This window comes from Acomys minous, assembly GCF_964271855.1.
Source record: "Acomys minous genome assembly, chromosome: 5".
NCBI lineage: Eukaryota > Metazoa > Chordata > Mammalia > Rodentia > Muridae > Acomys > Acomys minous.
In genome coordinates, this window is record NC_140494.1 from 98,218,237 (window position 1) to 98,243,677 (window position 25,441).

The window sequence follows — 25,441 nt, forward strand, 5'->3', positions numbered from 1 at the left end:
CCCAGGGTAACACTGCTGGTCTGTTTTAACCTCATACTCAGCTCCCACGGTCACATTGCCAACTTCTGTCATGAGGGCAGCTTCAGATTATCTTCTCAGTCCCCTTCATATGCAGGGGACCAGGCCTTAAGTCTCATTCCTATAGCTGCTACTGTCAGGATTACATACAGTTCGCCTTGTTATCAGACTTAAAAAGCAGGTCTCAGATGCACCCGTTTACCATTCTTTTAGCTAAAGGACTGTGACTACTCACAGCAATCACCTGTGTCTCATAGTAAATAATTAGATAAGGATGCAGAAGTTTCAGTTAAAAAGGAAAGCTTCTAAGAAAGTATTTGAGAGTCTAGGAAGGTGATTTAAGTTTGGTAAATACAAATTACGAATGTTAGAGAATCTAAGAAGGCATTTTAAGGTTGATAAATACAAGTTATGAAGGTTGGGGGATCTAAAAGATGATTTAAGGTATCCAAAAAAGATAAAAATGTTTCAGATTTCTCTCTGTTGCTGGGCTACTGCTGTGTTAAACTGTTCAAAGCTTTGACATTAATTACTGGAGCTCTGATTTATTACTCTAACTCTGATATAACATTCCACTATACGATCCACTATCACAGTTCCAAGTTCAAGATTTTAAATTTTCTTTGGTTTGTTTTTTAAGTATAGACTTTAAAAAATGTTTCTCATTGTGCTTGATTTACATACATCCAGTCTTCTGATAGAGGGAGAAGCCCCTTTCATGATATGTACTCATGATGGAAATTAAGATCAAGTGAGCTTTTGCCCTTCTGTTCTACAGGAGGTGTCTGTCCTCCCTGAGGCCTCAATATCCCTTAGATAAGAGATTCAAAATGGGACATTTTAATTAATGTTTCACAGATGTCAGAATCTACGAAGCTTCTGCCTTTCCTGAGCTCACCAGAGTATTCATGCTTTTAACTCAAAGTTTTTTTCCCAAGCCTCTGCTAGGCTATAACACAAAGGTTTATGTCTACTGTCCTTTTCTACAATGTATATTTCACTGCAGATAACAAGTTAATGCTAACATGTCTGAAGCTTATCTCCCTTTATAAAGTCAAAGGGTTTCTTGTAAGCTACAGGAAATCTACTTAAACCTACCTCTCAGGTCAAATGGAATCCAGATAAGAACTGACAATCAAAAGCTTGAGTTTCCCACCTATTGCGTATTTCAGAGGGTGGGATTCCTTCCGCTTTCCCTGGTTTTTAGACTTACTTCCCTGATTTTCCAGCTACCCGATCTCTACGTGCTTGCACCCAACACTGACTGGGAGTCTTCCCTTTTGGTTAACATAAATGCTTCTTGCTGTTCTCGGCAACCTACGTGCAAACACTTCATCTAGGACCTTCTCCCTGGTGAGATCTCCTTCTACCAGCATGGTTTCTACCCTCCCCCTCTCGCACATGCTCGAAACCCTAGTAGTAGGTGACTGTATCTGCCTTGATCTCTGACCAGTGCTGAAGAGCTGCTGGAACAAACTGCACCAATTTCCCTGAGTCAAACCTCACTCATGGCATGCCTTGTCAGGTCTCTGACTCTTCCTCCCCCCATAGGGCAGTCCATTCACCCATCCCTCCAGGTTCCCCTCTGGGGTGCCTTCTGGAAAAATTCAAATCCCTATGCCTACATTAAAGGCTTCCAAATTTGGCCTCAATATCCCTTAGATAACAGATTCAAAATGGGACATTTTACTTACTGCTAGCAATCGGGTAAATGTAAAGAGGTTTCTATGATCAAGCCTTTTTTCTTCTCCTCTCCAAACCTTCTCTCTTCTGCTCTCACAAGTTTCAAATGTACACCTAAAGGAATTTTCTCCCTAACATACATACATACATACATACATACATACATACATACATACATACGTATATATATAACCAGTATCCTGCAGGTACAGGTTTCCTAAATCGACGACAGTGCCAAACAGCCACCACAGGTGCTCCAGCCTAACCTCGAAGACTGAGTCAAGCCTGACCTGCAGTTTCCCTCCCAGCCACAAGTGTTCTCAGATCAGATCTCCCAGAACTTCAGCAGCCTGTTCTTCCACCCCCATTCTCTCAGTGTTTCCCCAAGTTGTCTTTGCCCCCAAGTCAGCAGGAAGCAGCCATTTTCGAATACAACGCCCCACACCCACCTCACCACCCCTTCCTAGTTCCTCATTTTTAATTAAACAAAAAGGGAGGAATGTCTCTTTCCTATCTTGCAAGATGGAGGGTGAAAAAGTGGAGAAGCCTGACACAAAGGAGAAGAAATCTGCACCCCAGATACTGGTGCGGCCAAAAAGGGTGGCCCTAAGGTTAAAAAGCCCAAGAAGGGGAAGCCCCACTGCAGCTGGAATCCTGTCCTGGTTGGGGAATTGGCAGTACTCCCAATCTGCAACGTGTTCCAGAAAGGCCTTGTACAAAAGGAAACACTCAGCCGCAAAGTCCGAGGTGGAAAAGAAGAAGGAGGAGATCCTTGCTACGTCACAAAAGTAGTAGGTGGTGACAAGAATGGTGGTACCCGGATGGTGAAGCTTTGAAAAATGTCTAGGTCCCTACTCAGATCCAGCCAATGGACAGGACATTCTCCACAGTTGTGTGGAGAGAGGGGACTGACTCTGACATGAACTCTGGTGCCCCATATTTGAAGCCCGTGGTGGGGAGGCCTGGTGGCACTCAGAGAAAGGATAAGCAGGCTACCAGGATGAGACTTGATAGGTTGTGACCATATGGTGGCGAAGGAAGTCCCCTTCTGTCACAGACCTAGGGGAGGGTGAAAGTGGGAAGGAGGGGAGGAACGGGAGGATACAAGAGAGGGGATAACAATGGAGATGTAATCCAAATAAATTAATTAAAAAAGAAAAATGTCTAGGTATTATCTACTGAAGATGTGCCTCAGAAGCTGCTGAGCAACGGCAAAAAGCCCTTCAGTCAGCACGTGAGAAAGCTGTGTGCCAGCATCACTCCTGGGACCGTCCTGATCCTCACTGGGAGCCACAGGGGCAAGAGAGTGGTTTTCCTGAATCAGCTGGGAAGCAGCTTGCTTCTTGTGACTGGATCTCTTGCCCTCAACAGAGTTCCTCTGTGCAGAAAACACCAGAACTTTGTCTCACCACATTTACAAAAGCTGGTATCAGCAAGGTTAAAATCTCCAAACACCTGACAGACGCTACCTCAAGAAGCAGCAGCTGCGCAAGCCCAGGTACCAGGAGGGCCCGATCTTTGACACAGAGAAAGAGAAATGCAAGATTATAGAGCAGCACTGGGCTGATCAGAAAACTGTGGAGTCGCAGATTCTGCCAAAGATCAAAGCCGCTCCTCAGGTGCAGGGCTACCTGCAATCTCAGTTCTCCCTGACAAACTGGACGTATCCTCACAAACTGGTGTTCTAAATTGCTAACAACCTAGTTAAACAGCTTATTACATTAAAAAAAAGGGGGGGGGGGACAGGCATGTTAGCATATAAGTAGCAATTTTAGTGGGAATTTTAGTAGAATTTTAGTGAGAATACATAAGACTTACAGACCACAGCCTTGTGACATTTCTTTTAACACAAAGAACTTGATTCAATATGCCCAAACTTGGGCCAGCATCACCCTAACAAGTTCCAGCACAAGCTCTAAAATAACCTTTGCAGAAATGTGGTTTTGGTCAGCCTCCCTGCTTGCAGGTTAGTAAGGTGTCTGTAATAGCACACATACTCCGTGGGCTGCTGTACCTGTCGTCTGCTGCAGGTATCTCTCGGTTGTCTGGGTGGAAGACATTCATGGCCACCAAGATGCAAATCCTCTCGCCAACCTTCAGCGGTCCTAACAGATGGCTGCTGCTTAAAATGTAAGCTCTAAAATACACATCAAATTGTGTTAATGGTGACATAATAGTGAAAAAGCTACAGACTTCAGTGATGGCTTCAGGTAATCTAAAAAAGCCAGAATGTTCTGATCCATTATACTATAAAAGTAGAAATGTTTCCTGTCACTACCAATCTTAGCAGCATCTGAAAAACGACCTTAAAGTTTACCTCTAAAACAAGGAGCATGCCAGCATAACTTCCAGGTGATTGTGGTAATTCAGTAAGATAATGCATACAAGGTTCTAACACTATTCTGGCTGTTGCTAATACTTCATCAAGGTAAGCTACCATTTTAAAATGTTATTAATGAAGATAATAACATTAATGCCTTTGTTAGTAATATAACTTGAAAGGCCCAGGCCAAATTCTTACTTTTTCCCACTGCTTACACCTTACTGAACTCTGTTCTACCTGCTTGCTGGTAGAGCCCGGATCCTGGGTTTCAAGTAAACCACATCCATAACACACTGGCTATAACTTCTTTCTCCATTTCTCATCTATCATATCATGTGATGCCTGCTCATAGCTTCTGTACTAAAAGACAACATAATTATCATCATAAATTGCCCAACAAGAGAACGACATCTACAGCAGCAATTAAAGCTTCTGATGAGGACTGAAGTAGTTTTAATCCATCAGAATGGCAAACAGAACGGAAAGGCAGTCTGTTTCTGTTCCTTGTCCATTGTCACTGACCTTAAGACTACACGCTTGAAGCAATTCCTGCACTGCCTGTCACGTCTCACGCCCAAGTCTGAGCAATGTGTTCTCCGCAGCACACTCCTCACTACATCACCACACTCATCTCTACTCACTCCCCCAGCAAGGTTAGGCTTAAATGCTGTGTGAAGCATGTGTACAGTTCTCCAAAGCAACCCCTCTTGTAATCTTCCATTTTTCCCAAGATGAAATTTGCCTAATACACTTGATCAAAAGGAATTACAAAACTGTATCAACAGAAATGGGCTCATTATAGTACAAGTAAAAAATCCTAGAGTCAAGACAGAACAAGCTGTGTGTGTGTGTGTGTGTGTGTGTACACGCACATCTGCCTATGTCGTAAAAATTTCCAAACACACAATAAAGTGGGAACAAAATAGCATAATGAATCCATTATGGTACCTTTACTAGCAACCTCTATGACTTCTCCACCTTTTAAAAATTTTTTATTTTAAATGTGCGGCTTGCATGTATATGTTTTACCCGTGTACTGCAAGTAAGCCTGGTGCCTGCAGAAGTCAAAAGGAGACACTGGATCCCTGGAACTGCAGCTATAGAAGGTTGTGAGCCACAGTGTGTTTGTGTTGGGGGGTGGGGAGGGGGCGGTTAGGAACTGAATTTGATACCTCTGGAGGACAGCCAGTGCTCTTAAACACTGAGCCATCTCTCCAGTGCCTTCTCTGACTTTTTTCAAGAGTATTTTAAAGCAAACCATGGGCTATTTTGCACATTTAAAAATATCTACACATTTTACTCTTAGCTTTGAGCTTATGTATTCCACATACAAGCCAGCTTGATAAATCCTGATTGAAGTAATGATCTTTTTCTCTTTCAGGGGTTATATGGACCCCATCCTATAGATGCTCTCTACCTGTTCTCTAAGGAAGACTCCGTCCTGGATATGAGGTGGAGCATACTGATGACACTCCAGAGGCAACTTCTCGTCCTGCCTTTCTCCTCTCCTAGAAGCTGAGGGTTGCTTGAGAAACATGTCCTAAAGGATAAGAAAAACAACAAGAACGGCAATAATTGCATAACCATCATCATGTAGCCAGGGAGTAGGCGAATCAAAATCTTGCATGATTGCAAATTGCTTCAGGGAGAACTCCATGGAAATCTTGATACTTTGGAATCAGTGGCAATACTACACTTCTAATCCAACTCTATAGATTTAATTCTTAATCCTAAACCACACACAAAAACATCTACCAAACTCACCAAGCCTTAAAATAGCTTGCAACTACACTTCTTAAACTCTTCATGTTGGGACAATACATTTGTGATGATACTGTGGGATTCAGCAATATAGAACAATCCTAAACATTCTAACTGCCTTTTGAGTGGGAGAATTTATTTAGCTTCCACAGTTTACTAAAGAGGGTCATATTATCATTAGGAACAAGATAGAAGAGAAAAAGAGAGCAGAAAGAACTACACTGCTGAGGGCTTACATTCTAGGCTCATCCTTCTTAGAGGAGAGCGCCATTCTAACAGACCTTAGAGCTGGGATCCCACTAATACCACTCTGCCCCACCTAGTCTCTGCTAAAGTCCTGACCTTGTGGTCTGGGAGGAGGACACTGATAAGTCACCAGAGAAAAGATTTCTTTCCCTTTCCTATCTGTCATATCAGAGAATGGCTCCTTAAAGTTTTCTTCCTAAATGTGAAAAAAACTACCAATTGTCTAGAAAAAATAATATGACAAAAATTATATTTAAGACTGGTAAAAGCATAAAAGTGAGTACGGTTTATTTTATATTAAAAAAAAAGACTGGTAAAAGCCTCAGGGTAATTTTTAAATTCAGAGTAATATGAAATATAATGGCGGGAAGCCATGCTTTGTCAGATCTCAAGTTCAGCTGAGAATCTTTGCAAGATCCAAGCTAAACCCCAAACAGTTAAGTTTCTGCTAATCTCTGTCCTTTGTTTGCTCTGCGTTGCTCTGCTCCCGATGGAGACCTGACAGTGCCCACAGACATCAGAGGAAGTGCCTCTCTCCCTGTCTACCTCTCGAAGCTGACTCTGGCTTCTTCATATTTGCTCTAAAAAAGAACAAACACAATGCAAGGTTTCTTAGTTAAGAATAATAACTTAAACTGCCGGCTCGGGTGAGAATTTAGCCAACTGCAAGCCTCCTAAGTGCTGTTCTTTCTGCACATCACCTTCTTCCTTGGCTCTAAGTGATCTCTAGCAAAGATCTGGCCAGGAACCTGTGTGGAAAGATACAGCTGGGTCCTTGTGGGACATGCCTCTTTTCAACTTCCAGCTGCCAAAAATATTTTTCCTAATAAAGAATTGTTTACTACCCATAAATCTCCCAGCTAGAGGGAATATACTACAGATATTACTTAAACATTTTGGAGGAAACATGGAATTTTGAAAAAAAAAAATCAATCAGGAAATTTCCAACTAGAAATCTCCAAAACAGCTGTAGAAGAATCCTTGCAGGTCCTACTGCAACCCAAAAGTCCCACGGGTCTTGTTGTACCCACTTCCTGCTCTATTTTACCTGATTTTGGAGTGGAAGATCCTGCTCCTGATATTTGTGTAGATTATTCTGGTCTTTGGGAAGAACATTATGATCCTGACATTTAGGAAGAACATGCAGACCTCTTCGGTCCTGATATATAGGTAAAAGATACTGATATCTGGGCTGGAAACGCTGTTCTATAGGTGGGAGATCCTGGCTCTGACATCTGAGTGGATGACTCTGCTCTTTGGGGAAAACAAGCTGGCTTCTAGGTGGAAACTCCTGGTCTACTGGTAGAAAATGCTGGTCCTGGTATTTTGGTAGCAGTATTTAGGGAGAACACAGTGGTGTTTGGGTAAAGATACCTGGTCATGACAACTGAGCAGAAAATCTTGGTCTCTGGATAGAAAGGTCTGATGTAAGGGTAGAAAGCCCTGGGCTTCCAACTCAGGATTCCCAGCTATGTTAGCCGTCTGGGCTCTAAGAACGTCCTGAAGCTCTGTCCTCACAGCCACTCCAGGGGCCTGGACGTCTGGCTCAACACCCAGAGCTGTAGGTTCAATTCTTGAAGCTTTGGGCTCAACATTCTGGACATCCAGCGCCTCATGCTGGGACTCTGAAAGGCTGCCTTGAACTTCTACAAGATAATCCTGGGCTTCTGGAAGAACAGCCTGAAGGTTACGGAGATTTAAGTGGTTTTGTTCTTCTTCTTTTATCACAACAAATAATGGATTTTTGAATTTTACTTTCTAAGAGGAAATATAAATAAAAACAGAGAATGTTAGGTGGCAGCAAAAATCCAGATTTTTTCCATGAGTCCTAAAATAATCTTAAATAATACCATAATCAAAGAAAGCTAGAATAAAAGGTGAAAACTTAGTATTTGTTCAATTTTAAAATAACCAGAGTCAACATCCTAAATATACCATAAATCCCTAACCAAGCCAAACTACTTTTTTGCATTATTGCTGACTGAACCAGGGCTTCAAACATGCTAGGCATGCACTCTACCACTGGGCTACATATTTGATCCTCTTTTTATTTCAGGGTACGTTCTCACAAAATTGTTCAGGTTGGCCTTGAACTCACTCCGTATCCAAAGCTGACTTTGAACTTGTAATCCTTCTGCTTCAGTCTCCCAAGTTGCTAAGACTACATAGCTCAGTGCCCCTAGGTCACTGGTTTACTTTTATTGCCTTACTTGAACTTTTTCTTTGCCTTCAGAAAGGAGATCCCGCTGGTAATCCATAAAATAATTTTCTCTCTCCTCACATGTCACAACAGATGAAATTTCCTCACAGTCAATGTCCTAAAGAAAAAGTAAACAATTTTCTAAAAACCCACTAAATGTGGCTATTACAAGTAGAAACCATATGTTTGCAATAAAACTTTGAGAACTATAAGACTTTAGAAACCGCAAACAAGTCTAGCAGGACAATGTAGTCAAATAGCTTTAAATGCTTATAAAATACAAGGCTGTACACTTAAAACTATTAAACATTTTAAAGGCATTAAAAATCTAAATACATGAAAAGGTATCCTACATTCACAGTGGGAGACAATATTGTTCTTTGGCAACAGTACAGGATTTGGTGGGCAATATGTCATCTCAGGACTTTGAAGGTAGAAACTTGAGCCCTTGAGTTGAGACCAGCCTGGGAAATATACTCAAGCCTTACTGAACACACACGCGTGCGCACACACGCACACGCGTGCGCACACACGCACACGCACACGCACACATGCACACGCACACGCACGCACACACACACGCGCGCACACACACCCTGGCCACATTTCCAACGTTTTAGATCACAAGTTGATCTACAGACGCAAAAATCAAACTACCAGCTGGTTTAAAAAAGAAAAAACCCAAACCAACTGAATTAATAAGCAGAACACATACACACACACACACACACAATAGTAGAAATCTGAGAAGTAAGAAACAAACCCACACATTTACAGTGAACTGACATCTGACAAGGGTGCCAGGGATGTTTCAATGGGAAAAGAATAACTCTAACAAATGGTATTAAAGACAATTGGGTATCAACTAAAAAAAAAAAGAATGAAGTGGGTAACATCTTCAATTCACTCATGAAAATTGAATTCAAGATAACTACAGACCGTAAAGTAAGAGCTACAATTATAATGTACTTAGAAGACCTAGGAATAAAACTTCATGACTTGTCATCAATGGTTAGGAGAAACAACACTAAAAGTGTAAGCAACAAAAGACAAAAATTTTGCAACTGGACCCATATTTGTCACCTTGCACAAAACTCAAGTCCAAGTGGATTAAAGACCTCAACATAAAACGAGAGACACTAAGTCACTTAGAAGAAAAAGTGGGGAAGAGCCTGGAACATATTGGCACAGGAGACAACTTCCTGAACAGAACACCAACAGCCCAGGCCTTAATGTCAACAATTAATAAATGGGACCTCATGAGGCTGAAAAGCTTCTGTAAGGCAGGAGACACTGTCAAGAGCCTACAGACTGGGAAAAGATCTTCACCAACCCTACATCTGACAAAGGTCTAATATCCAAAATATATAAAGAACTCAAGAAATTAAACACCACCAAACCAAATAACCCAATTGAGAAATGGGGCTTGGAACTAAACAGAGAATTCTCAACACAGGAATATCAAAGGGCTGAGAAACACTTAAAGAAATGCTCAACCTCCTTAGTCATCAGGGAAATGCAAATTAAAACAACTCTGAGATTCCATCTTACACCCATCAGAATGGCTAAAATCAAAAAATTCAAGTGACACGACATGCTGGCGAGGATGTGGGGAGAGAGGAACACTCCTTCATTGCTGGTGGGAATGCAAACTAGTACAGCCACTTTGGAAATCTATCTGGTGCTATCTCAGAAAACTGGAAATAGGGCTTCCTCAAGACCCAGCTATTCCACTCCTTGGAATATATCCAGAAGATGCTCCAGCACACAACAAGAAAATTTGCTCAACCATGTTCATAGCAGCCTTATTCATAATAGCCAGATGATGGAAACAGCCTAAGTGTCCCTCAATAGAAGAATGGATAAAGAAACTGTGGTACATATACACTATGGAATACTACTCAGCTATTAAAAACAAGGAATTCCCCAAATTTGTGGACAAATGGATTGAGCTAGAAATGATCATAATGAGTGAGTTAAGCCAGAAGCAGAAAGACTCAAATGGCATATACTCACATATCTGCACACTAGCCCAAGGGGCATGTCCCATGAAAGCCTTCACTTACCAGGAACCTGGGACAGAGCGGAGGACATCCCATTGAGACTCTGGATGAGAGAAGCATGGGAGAATAGCAAAGTAGAAGGATCCAGAGGGTCCTAGAAACCTACAAGTAGAACATTATGGTAGGCAGATTTGGGCCCAGGGGTCCTATTCAAACTAAGGCACCAGCCAAGGACAATACAGGCGGTAAACTTTAAACCCCTACCCAGATCTAGACAATGGACAGAACACTCTCCACAGTAGAGTGGAGAGTGGGATATGACTTTCTCACGTACTCTGGTGCCTCACATTTGACCATGTCCCCTGGAGGGGGAGACCTGGTGGCACTCAGAGGAAGGACAGCAGGTTACCAAGAAGAGACTTGATACCCTATGAGCATATACAGGGGGGAGGAAATCCCCCTCAGGAACCGTCATAGGGGAGGGGAGTAAGGGGAAAATGGGAGGGAGGGAAGAATGGGAGGATACAAGGGATGGGATAACCATTGAGATGTAACAAGAATAAATTAATAAAAAAAAAAGAATTTAAAAAAAAGACAAAAATTTATTAGACCACCCGAAAACTAAAATTTGGAGCCTATAAATGAGGCTACTAATAAAATGAAATGATAGAATACAGAATGGAAGGAGTTTGTATATGTCTACTTTCTAATAGACTAATATTCACAACACAGAAATAACATTTAAACATTTACAATAAAAAGATAATCCACTGAAGAGGACACCCTCTAACTAGACAAGCCTCCTAGTAGAGGGAAGGGAACAACAGCCCATCCATAAAAACTTCAACTCAAAATTCATCCTGCCTACAAGATGTGCAGGGATAAAGAATGCGTAGATATAGCAGAGATTGAGGGAAGTTCCAACCAGTGCCTGGCCCAACCCAAGACCCACCCTATGGGAAGACAACCAACCCCTGACACAATTAAGGATACTCTGCTACACTTACAGACAGAAGTCAAGCAGAGCTGTCCTCTGAGAGGCGTCAGCCAGCAGCGCCTCGAAACAGATGCTGAGACTCACAGCTAAACACTGGACGATACATAGAGAGCCTTGTGGAAAAGTGGAGGGAAGGAGAAAAGGACCTGGAGGTGACAGGAGTTTCACAAGAAGACCAACAGAGGCAACTAACCAGGGCCCAGAGGGGCCTGCAGAGACTGAAGCACCAACCAAGGACCATGCGTGGCTTGGATCTAGCTACACAGATGTAGCTGATAGGCAGCTCAGACTTCACGTGTGTCCCCTAGTAAGGGGAGCTGGGGTTCTCCCTAAACTGTGCTCTCTTGCCAACTTTCCAATTACTTCCTCATGGCAGGACTGCCTTGCCAGGCCACAGGAAGAGAAGACACTCAGTCCTGATAAGACTTGATGAACTGGGGTAGACAGGAAGGAGGGCTCCCCTTTTCTGAAGAGTAGGAGAGGGAAATGGGGGAGAGGGAGGGTGGGACTGGGAGATAAGGAAGGATGGGGCTATGACCAGGATATTAAAAAAAGATGATCCATTTTGATCAGTCCTGTTGTGACTTGATATGCATTTAAAAAGATGATTCAATTAAAATTTTTCAATAGACTTTCTCTTCACAAGAGACACAAATGGGCAATTAGTTTCTGTATCTGCATTTCCCTGCCTGATTTTCTATAAAGTTCTGGTAATGCACTGTAGTTAAAGGGCCTACATAGACTTCACAAGGGGTTTCCTCTCTTGCTTCTTTATTTATTTGGATGCGTGCTGGTTTTCAAACAAGTGTTTTCTGGAAAGGTAAAACAAGCCAATCTAGGGGAAGCAATGGCCTCATGATACTCACTTTAGCTTAGGATAAAGGAAAACAATTATTTTTATTTCAAACATACAAACAAATCACACATCAACATGTGGAAAAATATATACTGGAAGAATATATAAGCTTTAAAAAAGACACCTTGCTGTCATTTTAGTCACTGATTATAGGAGACCATGATTTCAGTTTTGGCAACATGACAAGGGCCAAGCAAGAACATGTTGTGCTCGTATCTCCAATTTTGAATGACATTAACAATTAGAGAGGATGCAATGCCACTAAAAGAAAATGAAAGCAGAGCTCAACTGGGTTAGGATGTAGTCCTTTTTGATAGGTAGTTTCCACTTTGCACATATGAGAAGGCAGAACACAGGTCAGATGTAAGGGTGAGAAAACTCCACTAATTTCAACATCATTCCCAACTTATTCGAAGTGGGTCTATTTCTATTCTTTTATCTGAAAAAAGGACATGGCATTCTCTGGAAACAACCAGCAACCTTGAACTCATTATCACTGTCATAATAAGAAATTACACTCATATGGCACCTCTGACGTATGAAACTGGTTTGTACAAGGATGTTATCTCAGGATTAATCCTCTCTTCTACAGGATTAATTATGTGAACAGTATTTTCTCTGGAAAAACACCAATTGAAATGTCTGCGTATATTCCAAACAGTGTAAAATATCAATCTCTAGGAACCAAGAGCACTTTTTTCCTGGCGTATTAGAAAGCGTCCAGTCCTTTTTCTAATGTTAGCCACCAGTGCCTCTTATGGCCCAAATCCATAGCAGGCTTAGGGAAAAGCAAGGCACAAAAGAAAAGGTATCGGTATTTCAAAACTCACAACAGGATACTAGGCAAAAGGAACAATATATCGAAGATGGGTTACCATATGTGAATATACAGATGCTCATTTGCTTTTTAAATTTAACTTATAAATTTTTAATACTGAAGAGGGAGGTAGTCATAGTTTAGTGCTGAGCCAAGCATAGAGACAAATGTCTTTGATGGCTGTATTGAGACACCTATGTCGTGGTCACCTAGTGAATAGTGCTGTATTTTTTAGTTTGTCTGAATATGCACTGTAATTTTACACAAGAAGGAAATCAACTAGCAACACATTTCCCTGACTGTATTGCTAAAGTTAAACAGCACACAATGTATCCAGTCTCTGCCATATGTAAAATAGGTATACTGAAACTGCAGAAAGAACTGAGTTCTACGCCAGCCTGGTCTACAAAGTGAATATAGCACAGCCAAGGCTGCACAGAAAAACTCTGTCTCTCCAAAAATAAATTTGTATTGATATCAGGCAGTGGTGGTGCACACCTTTAATCTTAGCACTTGAAAGGCATAGGCAAGGGGATCTCTGAGTTCATGGATAGCCTGATCTACAAAGTTAGTTCCAAGACAGCCAAGGCTACAGAGAGAAACCCTGTCTTGAAAACCAAACAAAATTAGTACTTACTATTTTCTTATTAGAAAATAAAACATATGTTACAAAATTTAAAAAAACAGAAAGAAATAAAAACTATTTATATTATGCAAAAATGTGAGGCCCTGGATTAGATTCCCAGCAAGTGCAAGGGAGGAAAAGACGAGCAGTATTAACCTTCTGCACGCGTTTGTCTGTGCAGAGCATTCTCTCCCCATCTCATTTTTCTTTACCACATGCACTTCTCACTTCCGATTCTGGTATTTACTTGTTGATGACATACTTCCCTACTAGTACAGAGGGCCCCTGGCAGATCTCTCTCTTTATTTTCACCAACATAATGCCAACATTTGTTAAATAAATACATCTATTTTTAAAATTAAGGTTATAGTGTATGTAATTTTATATTCTGCTTTTTTCAACTCAAAGTATTCCCTAATCTTCAGATATTATTTGAAATAATGATTTTTTTTTTAAAGAATAGCTGTATTTAGATCTATCTTAATTTACTCAAGTATTCCCTATTAAGGGATACTAAAGATTACTCCAATTATTTTACATTTCTAAATTATATTGATATAAAAATAAATCCCTAGCTATACCTTATCACATATTATTTTTACATATTTTTTAAAACAGCATACTGAAAATTAATTTACCTCTTGGGTGGGAGAGCTTTTGTATCTGCCATTTAGAAACACTGATGTCTTTTTTTCACTCACAGTTTTAAAAGATGCCAGCTGGTGCCGTGCCTGTTTCATAGTTTGACTAAGCTGCCAAGGAAAGGTGAGAAAAAGAAAACAAAACAGGTTAAAGTCTTAATACCAAGTGTGCTGAGTGTTCCAACAGGAAAACAGGGCTCTATTATTAAAAGATGCCAGACTCAAGACAAGAGGATTACTTGCCAAGGAGACTTTAATCTGCTGACAGTGCTGTATAGTATTGCTGCCAATAGTCTAAGATGAAACTTGGTAACTTATTTAAGGTCTATCAGTCAAATCTATTTTTAAATGATATATACTTTATATATATAAAATGTAAGAAAATAATATCTAAATATACTTAGAAATTATTGAGCAAATACATTGCTTACCTTCTATTCATCTTATATAAATGTTTTTGTTATTCCTTGCTATAAAACTCCATGCCTAGTTCTCCTAAAACTTTTTTCAAGACATGGTTTTTCCATGTAGCTTGGCTGTCCTGGACTGGCTTTGTAGACCAGAGACACAGAGATCCATCTGCCTCTGCCATCCTGGTGCTGGGATTAAAGGTGTGCACCACTACTCCCCTAAAACTCTTTTTTTTTTTAATTCATTTTACATCCTGATCATAGCGCCTTCCCTCCTCCCCTCCCAGTCTCATCCTCCCTTCCTCTTCCCCCCTCCCTTTGTCCTCAGAGGATCCTCCTGCCTAAAACTCTTATTTCTTTATTTACAAGAGTCTTTTCTCTACCTATCTCATTTGAAAACTAACTCTAGCCTTTTCTCTGATTTCCTTTTCCTACAGGAAGCCTTCCTAAATACTCTACAGTTTCATTTCTTCTGTTGCTGTGATAAATATGCCCTGATAAAGGCAACTCAGAGGTGGGAGTTGGGGACAGGAGTGAGTGGCTTATTTCAATTTACAATTCCAGGTTACAGTTCGTCCCTGTAGGGTAGCCAAGGTAGAAAATTCAAAGAGCTAGTCACATTGTACCCAGTGAGGAGCAGAAAGAAATGAGTGCACACATGCTCCCTTGATTCCTCGCTTGTACTCAATATGGTTTCTCCATTCTTGTTATAGTTCGGAGCCCGTGGCCTAGGGAATGACACTACCCACATCAATGAGCTTAACTGAACAACTCTCCAAGAACGAGGCTAACCCAATGCAGACAGTCCCTCATGGAAACTCTCTTCCCAGGTGATTCTAGACTGTGTCAAGTTGACAATGAAAGCTGACCATCACATTAAGTTAATGTAGAATGCATATATTGTATAATAAGAACTATTTTGTTTCAATTATTCTAAGAAACAATTGATATGTAACCATCATATAGCTTTAGAGTCACTCTTTGTTCCAGTGATTTTAAGTACATAACTATTTTCTTTTCCAGTAGCACAACCTATTTTATTTCTCTCAAATCTTCAAAGAATGTTCATTTAAGAGAAAAATACCCATGTACCATTTCATTTTAAAATAAGGAAGGCATCAGGTAAAGGACAAACATCTCCACACTAATTAAATAAATTATAGCAAAGCTAGGAACACTTTTTGTTGGTGGTGGTTTTTTTAGATAGGGTTTCTCTGTGTAGCCTTGGCTGCCCTGGACTTGATCTTATAGACCAGGTTGGCCTTGAACTCACATCGATCCACCTGCTTCTGCCTCCCAAATGCTGGGATTATAGGCATATGCCACTGCACCCAGTCTAGAAATAGTTCTAATCCACTCATTAAAATGCTAATGGTATCAACTCTTCCTTAAAGAAAACTATGATTTGCCAATACAGTAATCAGCACTAGATATTTTTTACTAAAAATGAGTTAATGATTAAAAAAAAAAAAAACCCACTCTTACTACCAATCCTATGTCCCACAGTATATCTTCTCTCCTTAATTCTTGCTTATAGTGGTCTAAACCAGTTTGGAACATTACTCTTTGTTCCACCAAAAGGAAGATTTCTAGATCAGGTGCGGAGTGGCCACAGAAATCAAGACAGTCATTCACATGCAAAAAGACATTCTGTGCAGTTGGAGTTAAACAATGTAGAGCAAGCTATGTCACTCTATTTCATTGTTGAATAAACTAGGTTTCAGTGACCCATACCTAAGCCAAGGACTCCCAAGTCTGTTGCAGAATCTTCATCTCCCATCAAATACTAATTTCTAGTAGAGTCCAAGTTATAAGCAAGCTTTCCAACCATTCGAGCAGCAGAAAAAGCACAGTGTTCTGCTTCTCTTCCATTACCCTAACTCTCTGCCACACTTCAACCTGGTAAAAGCCTCTTCAATGACAAGAACTGTAAGAGTATGAATATGGCCCACCCAAAAATACTAGATCCTAATCTCTGGAACTCTAAATGATACTTTACAAGGCAAAAGGGCCCTTGCAGATGTGGTTAGGAATACTGATATAAGCCAGGCACTCTAGGAAGCAGAGGCAGTCAGATCTCTGAGTTCAAGGCCAGCCTGGTCTACAAAGCAAGTCCAGGACAGTCAAGGCTACACAGAGAAACCTGGTCTCAAAATATCAAAACAAACAAACAACACAAAACTGATAGATGGCTAGCCAGGCGTGATGGGGCATGCCCTTAATCCCAACACTTGGGAGGCAGAGGTAGGTGGATCTCTGTGAGATCAAGGCCAGCCTGGTCTACAAAGAGACTCCAGTACAGCCAGGGTCTGTGTAACAGAAACCCTGTCTCAAAAAATGAAAGGGCCAATGTGAATACTCATTACATAAAAACACAGAAAATAGCTACTAGTACAAAATTATTTGATAATTAAAAGAAATTAGTATAAAAGAATACTTGTAGTCAAGCCTGGTGGCACAGGCCTTTAATCCCACCACTCAAGAAGGCAGAGGCAGGTGGATCTCTGTGAGTTTGAGGCCAGCCTAGTCTACACAGAAAACCCTGTCTGGGGGCAGAGGGAACACTTGTAAGATAACGGTGATCACTCTGTGTGTGTGTGTGTGTGTGTGTGTGTGTGTGTGTGTGTGTGTGTGTGTGTGTGTACTTACTTATATGTGTATTAGGGGTGGGGGATCAAGACAGGATTTCTCTGCGTTGCCATGGCTATCCTGGACTCACTTTGTAGACCAGGCTGGCCTCAAACTCACAGCAGTCTGCCTGCCTCTGCCTCCCAAGTCCTGGGATTAAAGTAAAGGTGTGTGCCCCCATGCCCGGCTTTATATGTGTATTTTTAAAAGTATACTTAATTCTCATTCAGAAGGGCAAACGGACTAGACACGGGAAGCAGTTGAAGAGAATGAACAGGATGGGAGCCTACCATAGAGGTCCTCTGAGACTCCACCTAACAGGGGATGAAGCAGATGCTGAGACTCACAGTCAAAGTTCGGGGTGTAGTACAAGGAGTCTTACAGAAGAGTTGGGACATGAAAGGACCTGAAGAGGATAGTTCTACAGGGAGACCAATGGAGCCAACCAATCCAGGCCGGGGGAGGGGGTGCTGCAGAGACTGACGCACCAACCAAGGACCGTGCATGGTGAAGACCCAGACCCTCTGCTCAGATGTCGTAGATAGGCAGCACAGTCTGCTTGTGGGTCCCATAATATGGGGAGTAGAAGCTCCTTCTGACATGGACTCCAGTGCCCACTTGTTGATCACTTTCCCCTGGTGGGGAAGGCCTTGCCAGGCCACAGAGGAAGAGAATATAGGCAGTCCAGATGAGACTTGATAAGCTGAGGTCAGATGTTAGAGGAGGAGGGCTCCCCTTTCTGAGGACTACGGGAGGGAGGAGGGGGGTATGAAGGAAGAAGGGTAGGACCAAAAGGCTACAAGAGAGAAGGCCACAATTGGATGTAAAGTGAACAACTTTTTAAAGTAGATTCAAAATACAAATTTTAACAGTGTCTTTCTTACACAAAACTAGACACATAACTCATTCTTTTACAGCTATTAATTATTATTAGCAGACTAGCATTGAAATGACTAACCAAGATTTAAGCTTTCTTTCTTTTTTTTTTTTTTAGAATTATTTATTTTGTGTATATGAGTACTCTATTTGCATGTACACCTACATGACAGAAGAGGGCATCAGATCACATTATAGATGGTTGTGAGCCACCATGTGGTTACTGAGGTTTGAACTCAGGACCTCTGGAAGAGCAGACAGGGCTCTTAACCTCTGAGCCATCTCTCCAGCCCGATTTAAGCTTTCTTGATGGAGCTGACTGTAGTGTCTCATGTCTATAATTCCAGCATGTAGGAGACTCAGGCAGCATGACTGCTGCAACTTCAAGGCCAGCCTCAGCCAAGCAGTAAGTTCCAGGAAAGCCTCAGTTAGGAAGACTGCCCCAAAATAAAGAAATAGGCTCCTGAAATGGCTCAGCCCCTAAGAGCACATAGTGAATGTGCTTCCACAGGACCTGAGTTCAGTCCCAGCACTCATGTTGGGTGACTCACAGTTGCCATAACTTTAGCACCAAAGGATCTGACACCCTCTTCTGTCCTCCGTGAGCACAACCCCCACAACACACACATTTCCATAAATAAAAATAATAATTTAAAAAACAAACAAGTCCCTGCTGGAAATGAAAAATTCATAAATGTACCAAAAAACCTAGCAAATAAAAACAAATAAATATAACTCCAGATAAAAAAGTAATTGCAGCCAGGCGTGGTGTCACACATCTGTGATCCCACACTCTGGGAGGCAGAGGCAGGAGGATCTCCATGAGTTCAAGGCCAGCCTGGTCTACAAAGTGAGTCCAGGACTACACAAAGAAATCCTGTCTCAGCCCCACCCCCATCCCCACCCCTCACCAAAAAAGGAATTGTAGTTACCACCTGGCTCAGCTGTCATTAATACTTATAGCACATGAGTATATGAAAATACTCAATCTAAATAAAATTATAACGTTGTAATATTATAAAGAGAGGGTAAGGGACGGGTATATATGTAATGACAAGAAGGAAAGCACGGAGAGCCTAATGGGACATCAGTGAGACTCTCTATCATATGCTTATGTTGTGTAATAGCTTCCTCTCAGATTGAAACATTTATCCCAATCCCAGGGAACTCCTTAAAACAGAAAAACTCTTTAAAACCCAAAATAACTTCAATAAGTCCCTGAAACTGACCAGATTCACCAGGCCCCTCCCTGCCAGAGTGAGCAATAAAATCTGAGCACCCACCTCCGAAGCCGAGCTACACAGAGAAGTAAGGCAGCTGACCCACCAAGACTCCAACAAGCTGAGCATCAAAGAAGACTCTGAGAAAACCAGCAGAGAAGACCCAGACCAGACCAGCTGCCTGGGAGAGGGTTAGACCAACTGAGGCACCTGGGAAGGGCACTCTCCAATGTGTGGAGCTGCCTGAAGGCTATGCAGTGTGTTTCAGGTTCCCAACTGTGTGAGCTGTCAGCCATGCTGGGGTGGGCTTTAGTGATGCAGCTGCCTTTGAATCTTTCTGCTTTTGTTAGTAACCTTTCACCTATACTTCTGTAAGCAACCCTAATCAAATGCACTGGTTCATTAAATTGGACCTTGGTGGTATCTGTACTTTGGTCTGTTGTATGTTCCCTAAGTCGTGTGAATATGTGTTGTGTCTCCCCAGCTAAGTTTCGCCACAAAACAGCTATTACTTAGAAAGATGATTGTTGCTACCAAAACATAAAACTTTTAAAAAAATCAAATAGTTGCTTTTCAGAAGGAAGAAATGAGAAAATGGACAAATTAGTTCTGTTTTTAAAATATGGATATTTTATACACTTTATTCTTTTATCTGTTTACACAACTACATACACATACTATTTCAGACCTTAGGCACACCCTAGAGAACACAAGCCTAGGTTTTCTTCCATGAAACAGAAATACCAGGCAACAAATGTTCACTCACACTGACTCTTAAGAGACTATCTTGTATGTGATAAACAGCCACTTCTAGTGCCTTCTGAGCCAAACAGGTATTGTACAAGCTCTCATAAAGGTTGACAGCCTCCTTCCTAGCCTCAGCTGCTGGGAACAGTGGCTGAATACTTGCATATCAAGTAATACAGGTCTTGATATGGTATCTTCTACATCCAACAACCACAGAAAAATCTACCATGCTCAGAAACAGTTTTAATCATTAGCAAAGAGACTTTTTCCTAATGAAATTACATACACACATATATATGCATATATGTATGAATATACATACATACACAAATGTTGAAATTTAAGTGTCAAAATCTAGACCAGTATTATTATATGATAAAAGAAATTTAAAGCATTCACCAAGTATACAGGGTAAAATTTTAACAAATATATCTATTATCTTTTTTCCTTTAGCTCTTTTAATTTGTTCATGTAATATAGCCCATTGGAAAGGTAGAATTTATACATAACCAAACTAAAACTATTAATACTATGTAAGGCATAGGGGGAAATAGGGCTTAATATTTATAGAATGCTACTTACTTTGTTACTATGGAATTATTGTCAATTTGTGTTCAATGTCATAATAGCTATGCAAAGTTTAATTTATTTAAATATAATGCAGTACATCTGCAAATTATACTGATGTTGTAGTAGGGGAGTGGGTTTGAGATAAGGTCTCATGTAGTCTAGGCAGGCCTCACGATGACTATGTAAAACCAGTATGCTCTTAACCAATGTGCAATCTCTCCAGCACTATGTGCTTTCTTGATACAAACATTCTTTTGCTTGGGTTAGCCTGAACTACCTGCGTGGCATCCATAGGCTCATATATTGACTGTTTTGTCCCCAGTTGATGGAATTGTTTGAGAAATGTTAGGAGGGTCTTATTGAAGGAGGTATGTCATTTGGAGTGGACTTTGAGGTTTAGTAAGCTAACACTGTTCCTAGTTATCTCCTCTCCCCTCTTTTCTATGACTCCGTACTGCTCTAGCGCCATGCCTGCTTGGTGCCATGCTCCTATCATGAAGGTCATGGACCCACCCTCTGAAACTGTAAGCCCCAATAAACTGTTTCTTCTATAAGTTGCCTTGGTCATGGTATCTTAGCACAGATATAGAAAAGAAAGACAGCACCTTATAGGTAATTTAACAATTATTTCAGATCATTCAATTAGCTACTTAAAGGGATAGAGAGAAGGCCGAGTGATTAAGAGTGATTGCTTCTCTTCCAGAGGACCTGAGTGAGTTCAGTTCCCAGCACTCACATCAGGTGGCTGGCTCACAACTGCCTGTTATAAGCTGCTATAAGAACACACTTCAAAGTTTTTAAGGACTTTCCAGAAGCACTTCAGTAGCACAGGAAATAGTTTTAAGAATTAGCTGACCAATGGGATTACATGAGACTAAAACCTTCTGCACAGGAAAGAAACAATCATCAGAGTGATGAGCATTGTAGAATGAGAGAAAATCAGTACTAACCATGCATATGACAAAGGATTTCTACCTAGACTCTATACAAAGGAGCTCAAAAAGTTAAACACCAAGAAGAGGAAATCTTCCAGTCAATAAAAGGACAAATGAATTACAGAGAGTTCTCAAAAGTAAAAATACAAATAGCCAAGACATAAAGTTTTTCAAATGTCCAACAGCCTTAGCTACCAGGGAAATGCAATTTAAAAACTGCTTGGAGATTCCATCAGAATACTGGCAAGGACGTGAGGGAAAGGACCATTATACACTATTGGTAGGAACACAAACTGCTGCAGCAACTACGGAGGCTGAAAACAGAACTGTCATGTGATCCAGCTCTAGCGTTCCTGTGTGTGCACCCAACGGAATCAACGGCAGCATATCACTGAGAGAGTTGCACAGCCATTTTTTTTGCTGCACACTATTTACAATAGCCAAGAGAGGAGGCCTGCCTAAATGCTTATCAATGAATGAAGAAAATACACGATACAAGTACACAATGGAATTGTATTCATCCATAAAGAGGAATGAAATCATGTCAGTCGCACATTGGCTGGAACTGAAATCATCATGTTACATGAAATAAATCAGACTCAGACAAAAGCATTACCACATTTTCTCTTATACACAAAATCTGTGCATCTGTGTGCGTGCACACACACATGATATGAAAGTAAAAGGAGGCTAAGAAAGAAGAAAAGGTCTAAAAGGGAAAAAGAAACAAGAATATAGTAAGGAAAGAAACAAAATATCCCACTCTCATTTATAAAGAATCTAGGTTTTAAAGAAAGCAAAAATAGGAACAGAATAAGAGAGAGAGAGAGCTGGGCTACCAAATGAGAGGAGGAACAGCAGACAGTAGTGGGAGAGGGCAACTAAGAACAAGATATAGGCCTGGAGAGACGGCTCAGAATTAACTGTAAGGGCACTGACTGCTCTTCCAGAGGTCCTGAGTTCAATTCCCAGCAACCACATGGTGGCTCACAAACATCTACAATGTTATCTGATGCCCTCTTCTGGCCTGCAGGTATACAGAGCACTGCATAAATTAATAAATAAACCCTTTTTTAAAAAAAAGAACAAGATATAACAATATATACAAATCTCATAATGAAATTAATTATTTTGTATGCTAACTGAAAAGTTATTTAAAAAAAAAAACAAGGTAGCAAAATAATCGGTGAGGAACAGAAAGCTAAAATACACCATGCTAGTCTGGAAAGAAACATCTGTAAACTGCATAGTCTTAAGATAAATGTGCTATATGGCGAGAATGATAATATGGCAAGATGTTTTTAAAATGTAATCTAAGTGAAACTGCCGAGACACACCTCAGAAATCAAACCTTTAACAGTAACTGTCAGTGTTAACAAAGGGGTCATGCCCCTTAGCTTCCTCAAGCTCTGCAGCTCTAGCTCCTTCCTTTCTATTCCTAACTATATGTGGCCTCGCAACAGGTGGGGAATATCAAGCATTAATAGGAGGTTGGATCGAGAAACAAAGAGAAAGACTAGCCAGGTGACATTTTTGTTTTGTTTTGTTTTACTGCAGTTTATTTATTTAGTGTGTGTACATGAGCCCGTGGAGGACTGAGGACAACTTGTGGGAGGTGGTTCTCTCCTTCTACCCTATGGGTTCCGGGAGAAAAAGTCAGATCATCACACCTCGTGCCAAGTACCTTTATCCACTGAAATGACAGTGTCCCAAATCACAGTTGAAATACAGAAATCCACAGAAGTTGGTTTTCTCCTTTTACTATGTGGGTCCTTGAGATTAAACTCAGATCACTAGGCTTGGCAGCGAATACCTTCTCCCACTGAGACACTGGCCTCTAAAATGTTATTTATTTTATCTTAAAAAAAAAATTGGGAGTATTTATTTCAGAATTTGAGTTGGGTTTTTGTTTTTAAGACTTATTCATTTTAATTTTATGTGTATGGGCACTTAACGTGGCATGTATGTCTGTTCGGCATATGTGTTCGGTATCTGCAAAGGACAGAAGAGGGTGCCAAATTTTCTGGAACCGGAGTCCCAGACACCGTGAGGTGCCCTGTGACTCTTGGGAATTGCACCTGGGTCTTCTTGATGAGCAGCCAGTGTTCTTAATCTATGAACACCTTCCCCAGCCTACTCCTATTTTTTCTTAAGGGAAGTGTAATTAAGTACCTAAAATTCAAGCATATTACCCAGATTTAGCATCAACTCCTGGACAAACCTGCTGCCTCTAACTCTCTGCATCCTGTGGTTTGAACGTCAATGTTCCACACGGGTCACATGTTGGAACACTCGATCCCTGGCTGGAGGTGCTGTTTAAGGAGGTGGTGGGACCTTTAGAGGACAGAGTCCTGCTGGAGGAAGTAGGTCACTGCGGTGAGCCTTGAGGCCTTATAGCACAGCTGCATTTCCTGAGACTCTGCTTTTTGAGCTCAGACATAAAGTGACCAGCCAGCCTCCTGCTCCTGTCACCATGCCCTCCTTGCCTGCCGCCACATCTTCTCAGCCACAATGACTGTATGCCCTTGGAACTGTGAGCCAAAACAAACCTTTCTTCCTCAGGTTGTTTTGTCAAAAAATTCTTATCGCGGCAACAGTGAAGAAATTAAGACTCTAACTGAGGATTATATTATTAAGTATATTCCAGAAGTCACATCATTTTATTCTTAAATATTTCAATGTCAGATCAACGTTAAAAGCCCAATGCCCTCCAGACATAGTATCAGACACCCTTAATCCCAGCACTCCTGGGACAGAGGCAGGCAGATCTCTGTGACGGCCAAGGCTGTTACAAAGAGAAGCCTTGTCTCGAAAAACAAAGAAACAAACAAACAAAGCAAAAACCAATCAAGGCCAGAGGCTGGGGAGACAGCTCAGGAGGAAGGCGCATTAGCTGTTCTTCCAGAGGACACTAGTTCAAGTCTGGGCACCCAAAACAGCTCACAGTCTCTCTAACTCCAGTTCCAGGGTCTCCAATGCCTCTGGCCTCTGCAGGCACTGCACATGCACATAGCACACTGTTGTTTTTAAATATCCATATTATTAAGCCTACCACGTTGGATACCACTTGTTGTTAAATTATCAATAGAGCCTAATAATGCTTATTATTAGGCCTAGAATTATTATTACTACTTCAGTATAACCCACTAGCAAGACACAGACACAGACACCTGTTATATTTTAAAATAGTCTTATTTAACCTGGGGCAGGGCAGACATTAATCCTCTAAACTACTTCCCATAGTGGGGCAGGTACGGGATATCCCATGCCATCTGTTTCTAATAATTTCTATCAAGCCACCTCCCATCCATAATCCCAAATACTTGCTAATGTTTTTCATCTGGGCTGATTCTTCCATCCATGCTGGCCATGTGCTTTTCTTCCACCTAACCCATGATGCCGCGACCTCCTTCTCCTCTCTTCTGGCCTTTCTTCTTCCTCCTTCTTTTCCTTCCCAGGATCCTCTCTGTCTCTTAAGTCCGGGAACCTTAGCCACACCTATCTCGTCCGCCCGGCCCAAATGATGGCCTTTTATTGGTCAAAAGGTGGGTCACAGAGACAGCAAGCAGTAATTAGCATCAAAATACATCAGACCATCCTCCAACCGTGTACAGATATATACAGGCAAAATAACCAGTCACATCAAGTAACAGAATAAAAAGTTGCATGAAACGCCTTAAAACCCCAACCGCAGTATTCAGTTTTTTTACAGATTAAAGAAACAAAAACTGAAAAGTTGAGCCAACCCACCATAGTGGCACATGCCTTTAATCCCAGCACTCTGGAAAGGCAGAAGCAGGCAGATCGCTATGAGTTTGAGGCCAGCCTGGTCTACAAAGTGAGGCCAGGACAGCCAGTGCTACATAGAGAACCCCTGTCTTGAAA

General features: G+C 41.2%; 1 protein-coding gene and 1 pseudogene across 5 annotated transcripts in view; one reads left to right on the top strand and one right to left on the bottom strand.

Moving 5' to 3' along the window:
* The window catches only part of CCDC15 (coiled-coil domain containing 15), an 80,520-nt gene that overhangs the window by 44,363 nt on the left and 10,716 nt on the right, over positions 1-25,441 (bottom strand). For 3 of the 4 annotated variants that reach the window (XR_014779337.1, XM_084782033.1, XM_084782032.1), the window contains exons 5-9: positions 14,168-14,281; positions 8,242-8,349; positions 7,406-7,789; positions 5,442-5,564; positions 3,716-3,838 (exon numbers count right to left, since the gene is read on the bottom strand). Coding sequence is in view for 3 of the 4 variants with exons in the window: in XM_084782033.1 (XP_084638159.1) it covers positions 3,716-3,838; positions 5,442-5,564; positions 7,406-7,789; positions 8,242-8,349; positions 14,168-14,281 (852 nt within the window). In the remaining variant the exon portion in view is untranslated. The remainder of the gene's footprint in view (positions 1-3,715; positions 3,839-5,441; positions 5,565-7,405; positions 7,790-8,241; positions 8,350-14,167; positions 14,282-25,441) is intronic. The other variant, XM_084782034.1, reaches the window with a different exon arrangement.
* On the top strand, positions 993-3,699 carry LOC311597730 (large ribosomal subunit protein eL6-like; annotated as a pseudogene). The gene is made up of 2 exons: positions 993-2,525; positions 2,870-3,699. The product of its transcript is annotated as a large ribosomal subunit protein eL6-like (transcript).